This window comes from Passer montanus, unplaced genomic scaffold, assembly GCF_014805655.1.
Source record: "Passer montanus isolate IOZ18808 unplaced genomic scaffold, ASM1480565v1 scaffold117, whole genome shotgun sequence".
Taxonomy (NCBI): Eukaryota; Metazoa; Chordata; class Aves; order Passeriformes; family Passeridae; genus Passer; species Passer montanus.
In genome coordinates this window covers 123,318-130,176 of record NW_024358389.1, presented here as the reverse complement: position 1 = coordinate 130,176, position 6,859 = coordinate 123,318, and the positions used below count along the sequence as shown (strand labels likewise).

The window sequence follows — 6,859 nt, the reverse complement described above, 5'->3', positions numbered from 1 at the left end:
TCGGGGAGCGCAGCAGCGGCGCTGGCCGGCCCGGAGCGCTGCGGGATGCGGCCCGCGGGCCTCACCCTGAAGCTGCTGCTGGTCGGGGACAGCGGCGTGGGCAAGTCCAGGTGCTGGCGCGGGCGGCGCGGGGGCCCCGAGCGCAGCCCCGGGCTCAGGCCGTGATTCTCTCCCCACAGCCTCCTGCGGAGGTTCACGGACGGCGCCTTCGAGCCGCACCTGACTCCCACCGTCGGTGAGCCTGGGCTGGCCTTGTTCCTGCTGGGCTCCTTCTTGCTGGGCTCCTTCTTGCTGGGCTCCTTCTTGCTGGGTTTGTTCCTGCTGGGCTCCTTCTTGCTGGGCTCCTTCTTGCTGGGCTCCTTCTTGCTGGGCTCCTTCTTGCTGGGCTCCTTCTTGCTGAGTTTGTTCCTGCTGGGCTTGCCCCTGCTGGGCTCCTTCTTGCTGGGCTTGCCCCTGCTGGGCTCCTTCTTGCTGGGCTTGCCCTTGGTGGGCTCCTTCCTGCTGGGCTCCTTCTTGGTGGGCTCCTTCCTGCTGGGCTTGCCCCTGCTGGGGCTGGGTTTGTTCCTGCTGGGCTCCTTCTTTCTGGGGTCCGGAGCCGGGATCGTGCACATGCCGGGGGCTGTCAGGGCCGGCGTTCGGCAGTTCCTTCTGACGAGCCTCCCCTCCTAACTCTTAGGTATTGATTTTAAAGTGAAGAAGATGGTGGTGGACGGCCGTGCAGTTCAGCTGGCCATATGGGTAGGTTTTGTTCCAGACGGATGGGCTGTGTTGGGTTTCGAGAGGTGTACAAGCTTCAAGAGCTCCTTTCTGTGGTTTCCTCCCTTCCTTCCTGCTCCTCCTCTCTCTTCGCCAAAGTCTTCTGCGTGTTGAGATTTTTTGTAGAATGAGTGTCGCAGACAAACAAAAACACTCCTAAAGGCTTCCTTAGTCAAGGCTCAGCACTTCCTTCCGTTCCAGTGAGGCTTTGAGTGCTCTGGCTGCAGTTTCTCGAAGGCTCTGGGCAGTGTAAAGCTGTCAGCATGAGAGAGGGACAGCCGCCTGCACGGCACCACCGAGGGTGCATCAGTGAGCTGCTGCTGCCCAGCCTGAGCCCTGGCACACGTCTGGAGATAAAGTCCCCGTGGTGCACGTGAAAGGCATTTTAGGACTGTTTGGATTAATCCCACCTCATGCCAAGACAAACCCATCCGTGGGAGAGAGGTGCATGAGCCAGGAGCAGAAATGGAGTAAAGCAGAGCAAGGTGATGCTCTGGGTAAGGAGCTGGGGCATTGGCTCAAACACTGAGTGTGCAAAACCACAGGCAGGAAATACTGCTGCTTCAAAGGATTTTAAATTAAACAGACAGAGATGTCATGCTGCAGGCTGTGGAGTGGATGAATTATTAGCTTTGTGGCTATAACATCGGTGGTTTTCTGGTAGTAAGGCTAATCAGGGGTTGTGTTGTGTTCTTTTCCCTGTGATGTTTTTACATCAAGTCCCTGTGGTACACATGAAAGGTATTTTAGGACTGTTTGGATTAATCCCACCTCATGCCAAGACAAACCTATCCATGGGAGAGAGGTGCCTGCATGAGCCAGGAGCAGAAATGGAGTAAAGCAGAGCAAGGTGATGCTCTGGGTAAGGAGCTGGGGGATTGCCTGGAGGGGCTGTGTACCAACTCTGCTTTATTTTGGCTAAAATAGTGCCAAAAAAACCCACTAACTTGTTCTTGAATTATTTAAAGGTTCATTCAGATTAACTGGGAAACCTCAAGCATTTGTCCTGAACTTCCTGATGCTGTATTTTCAGCATCTGCAGACTGAAAAGAGATTGCAGTTGTGTGATCAGGATCATTTGTAATATAAAACAAACATTAAATTCTTCTAAGTGGAGTGAAAGAATCTTAGGAAGGAGAGATTTTATGTGTATGGTCATAGGTATTTGAGAAAAGGCCATTACTAATTAAGTAATTGGGACTAAAATGCAATCTCCCTAGTAACAATGGGTTGAATTAGGTAAGTAGTCCCAATTTTAGTATATTTTTTTAAAAACAAAGAATAAATAAATTACAATATAGCTGTTAGTCCATCAACTGTAAGCTGTACATAAAAGGAAATAAAATTTTTTCAAAAAAATATTTGATTTGTTGCCTCCTTATTGTTTCTTTTGAATTTCATATTATATTTAGTTCCTTACTTATTCATGAGTTTAAGTGAGACATATTGCAGTAATAATTGAATGAAACTACTGATTTTAAGTTTCTTGCCTACTTAGGTTCATAGCAGTTCTTTCTAACTGGATTTGTTTGTGGTAAAGGAGCAGAGGGAGATGTTTGGAACCTTTCAGTCTCCTGTCCTGCAGTCTCTCACTGGAAAATCAGTTATTCCTCAGTTCAGTTGGTTTTAAACCCATCTGTGTGGCTGCTTGCCTTTTATGTGTTTTTCTGGAGTCCCTTTTCCTTTCCTGTTGTCTCACTCACGTTCCTGGTGTCTGTTTGTCCTTTTTACTTCCAGTCAAGTCCTCTCCATGTTTTTCTCCCACTCCTTAACCATTTTTTGCTGCTGTTTCCTGCCTGCTTTCCTCAGTCTCACATCTTAATATTTCATGTATCCTTACTGCTCAGGATTAAAAATTATAAAATTTTTAATTTGCTCATCTTTTTTTGTTTAAAATACCTTTTTTTTTCTTTTGTTCTAAATGTTTTTGATGTTTGTTTGGGGTTTTCCCCCTCCCTCTGTAGGATACAGCAGGACAGGAGCGTTTCAGAACAGTGACTCCCAGTTACTACAGAGGAGCTCAAGGGGTTGTTTTAGGTATGAAATAAATGGGAAAAAAACATGATTACAGAAATTGTGGTCTTTATTTCTCCTAAATATGCATGTCCTTGCAAAAGGAGGTTATCCAAGATAATCAGAGGAATAATTATGGCTTTTACAACATTACCCCTCATTAGCTCAAACACTGAATGTGCAAAACCACAAGCAGGAAATACTGCTGCTTCAAAGTATTTTAAATTAAAAAGACAGAGATGTCATGCTGGAAGCTGTTGAGTGGATGAATTATTAGCTTTGTAGCTATCACATGGGTGGTTTTCTGGTAATAAGGCTAATCAGGGGTTGTGTTGTGTTCTTTTCCCCATGATGTTTTTACTTCTTTTTTCCCCCAGAAACTGTTGATGTGATTATTGTGATTATGGTAAGACTTGAGGTTTGTACACAGACAAAGCCCTTTCTCAGTGACAGCAGCAATTAGAAAACAAAGGGGTTCTTCCTTTCAGGACTTGTGAAGGCTGACCTTAACTTTGCTGTACAAAATATTCTTTCTGTGATTTTTAAACCTTAGCGATTTATGTAAATGCAGTTATGTTACCAGTGCCCAAAAGTAACTTTGAACTCAGTCCATGTTTTAGCAGCAGCGTGTGCATGTACTTACACATAAAATTAGGTGTCAGAATACCTATTTTAAAATATTCTGTGTGGCCCAATCAGCACTAGCACCAGGTAGAATATTTCTGTTGGTAAATCTGAATTTTCCCCTGCAGAGGTGCTCGTGTTCTGTAATCCTGAGCTAGACTTTGGGTGAGCACAGCCCAGTGTGTTCCAGCTCTGGGAGGAGTGTGTGCTTGATGCCTCTTTCTGTAGTTCCCTAGTACCTCTTGTTTTTTCCAGGCAGAAGTTAGGAAGTGTGGATGGATGAAGTTCTGTCACAATGAAGAAAACTACAGCTGTTAAGCTCCTTTTCCTCTGTTCTCAGTGTATGATGTTACAAGAAAAGCCACGTTCACAGGACTAGGAGGATGGCTGAATGAGCTGGAAATGTACACCACCTCCAGCAGCACTGTGAAGATGCTGGTTGGCAATAAAACTGATAAGGTCAGTTTGGGAATGCATCCTTTTCCATTCTTCCCTGGATTATTTATTCATCACAGTGTGTAAATGTGAGGTAAGTGCTGTAACACAGCTATTGTGTCAGGAGGTAACTGACTCTGCAGCTCAGTTGGGAAGGCTCCACTTCTGTCATTTTAGAAGCAGATATTGCTAAAGATTTTAATGGGAGCTTTCCTGGGGAGATGCAATTGATGATATTCCATTAACATGGTCCAAGGCTCTGCCCAAAACCTGCTGTCCAGCCCTGACCTTCCCTGCAGCACAGCTGCTGCTTCCTGAGCAGCCTGCTGGTGAAGGACAGGGTGGGGAAGGGGAGCTCAGCTCTTTGGCTGGCTGGGGAGTGTGGCTGGGAGGAGCACTCCTTGCTGCTTGTTTCTGGGCTCTTCTGGCACATTCAGATGCCTGTTGCATAGTGAAGTACTCTGCTTTTGCTTTGCAAGGCGAGGCTTTGAGTGTGGCTCTGCTGAGCTGGGCTCTCCTCTGCCCACCCCAGTGTGCCCAGTTTCAGAACCTGGGACTGACTGCTGGGCCTTTCTGCTTGATTCAGAACACAGCAACACATTCAATTCCTGCTGATTTGGCACACGGGGTGGTTCTGGGGCTGTGTGGGACTTTGATGATCCTGGTGATCCTGTGGTTTGATGTTGCTGCTGTTCAGCTTGACCCCCTCACAGCCAGGCTGGCAGTGAGCTACAGAGTGGCAAAATCCAGTTGATTAATACATATCACAGACATTCTTTCCTTTCAACAAAACCTCATTTTTGAGGCTTTGTTCTCATTTCAGTGGAGCTTTTCTGGGTACTTTTAAAAAGAGGCAAGTGTAGCTTATTTCAGTGATGTTCTTCATCTGTCTCTGCAGCCTGACCGTGAAGTGGAGAGAAAAGAGGGGCTCCAGCTTGCCAGGAAACACTCCCTGCTTTTTATAGGTATGCACCTCTGGGACAAAAACTTCCACATTCAGATGTTTATTTTGGTATTGCCAAGCATGAATGTACAATTGTATTTCAGGTTGATGGGTTGCTGCCTTTTTTAAAATACCTAATTAATATGGGTTCCTTTTGCTGTAATTCCTGTGCAGGGATGTAGCTTCTGCATTGACCAGAAGCACTTTTCTCTGAACCAGATTTACTGCATAGACTGTACAGGCATGAATTTGATATTCTCTTGAAACTAGCAGGATTTTTTAATTTAGAGCCCAGAAGACTGATTTTTTCCTCCTTACTGGTATCTGCAAGGATCTTGGCTGATCTTTCATTTCCAAGTTTCTGTTGCAGCTACATAAAAGACAATATTCTTAGAACAACAATAAAATATACAACGTGAAGATACAAAGGTGGGGAAGAAACTGAGTTTCTAAAGAGGAAGCTTCTTGAAAAGATTTCTAGGAGACATTGAAACACATAGGGGACAACATGCAATTCCATCTTATTCTTTGTTTCTCAGGTTTGTTATGGAATAATTATTTTCTAGATTTACTGTCACAACCTGAGAACAATTTCTTTTTCTCCATTATGGAGAAAATGGGCAACTGGATTTCTTTTTGGTGGAAAAATGTGGTACTTCAGACTGGTATGTATTTCTGTTTATCCTGTTCAACTTAAGTGCACCTTAAAGAGAGAATGGAGAGGAGGTTCAGTCATTAAAAAACTCCAAAATACATTTGGTCCCAAAATACATTTTTCCTAAGTGGAATATACTCCCTGCAAATAAAGTAAAATATTTTTTTCCACCTTCCTCCAGAGACCAGTGCCAAGACACAGGATGGAGTGCAGCATGCCTTTGAGGAGCTGGTCATAAAGATCCTGCAGACTCCAGATCTCTGGGATAAGGGCACAGGGAAAAAGGGAGTGCAGCTCATGGAACCATCAGCACAGCAGAATAAAGGCTTTTGTGGTGCCTACTGTGCACTTCTTTAAATGTGCAGCTGGCTGTTCTGCCTGACTGGAGGGAACAAAAAAAGGGGTGGGGATGAGATTCCAAGCACCCATCTGTGCCATGTTTGATGTGCCATCAGTTGTGCAGATCCAAAACACAAACTCATTAGCAAAATACATTTTTATTCATTAACAAAATACAGTTTCTCCTTCCCTCTTGCACAACTGCTGTCTGCAGGTATTTTTTTGGTAGCTCTCAGATTTTTCACTATTAAATCATAGTGCTGCTTAGAGAATTGTGCTTTGCTGTATGACATTCAACATGGACTTTTGCTGGAATTCCTGCCTTCGCATAAATTAGGTGGTATTCAATTCTGGAATATTATTGAGAAGCTTCTTTTCCCTTGGATGGCATGGGAGGCTTTGAGGCACCCAAGTTACCTTCATGTGGTTACTCAGCAGGAGATTGATCAGTGGACAGAATTTCCTGATTTTGGATGATTTTAAAAAGTCAAAATTGCTACATGTCCCCAGACAGTAATCTGAGTTACTGGTTAATTTTAGGGCTGTGATGAAGAGGATTTGTATTTTAACACTTACCAGGAAAAGTGCAGGACACTGAAGCTGACCCTGTGCTGTTCTCTTTCAACTGAGGCTCTGGGATGGGATGCACTCATCATTTTGGGCTGTCACACCATGACTGTGGCTTTGCAGTCACTGAGAATCTCTGCAAACCCTTATTCTCTTCCAGAAACCACAGATAAAATTAAAAAAATTATCAGAATTGATAAAAATTGTATCAGAAATTGATAAAACTCAATTTCACAGAAAATGTGCTGCCTATGGGAGACTTTGCACTAGAGTGAGTCTGTCACCAATCCCACTATGAAGTTCCCCTTTTGTCTTTTACACTTTTAATGGCAATATTGTATTTTGCTATATTGTATTTTCCTAACTTACATTAAAATAACTGAAAATTTCAGATGTAACTTGTGCCTTGCTTCTGTTAATGCATATTTCTACTATTTAGACTATGTTAGACAATAAAGCAAACATACAGCTGCATTTACTGCTAGTCAGGCAAAATATTTTAAGATGTTGTGATAGCAATCTTGCTT

At 44.0% G+C, this 6,859-nt stretch overlaps 1 protein-coding gene across 2 annotated transcripts; it reads left to right on the top strand.

Moving 5' to 3' along the window:
* The first annotated feature begins 6 nt into the window (after window positions 1-6).
* LOC120496639 (ras-related protein Rab-18-B-like) lies at window positions 7-6,730 on the top strand. 2 transcript variants are annotated; one of them, XM_039697282.1, is made up of 8 exons: window positions 7-110; window positions 180-235; window positions 677-738; window positions 2,721-2,793; window positions 3,734-3,852; window positions 4,727-4,793; window positions 5,338-5,436; window positions 5,608-6,730. In XM_039697282.1, exons 1-8 carry the CDS (start codon window positions 46-48, stop codon window positions 5,781-5,783), a joined length of 717 nt encoding a protein of 238 aa, XP_039553216.1. In that variant the 5' UTR covers window positions 7-45; the 3' UTR covers window positions 5,784-6,730. The 2 variants fall into 2 exon arrangements, with proteins under 2 accessions (XP_039553216.1, XP_039553217.1); XM_039697283.1 differs by lacking the exon at window positions 5,338-5,436.
* The last annotated feature ends 129 nt before the right edge of the window (window positions 6,731-6,859 follow it).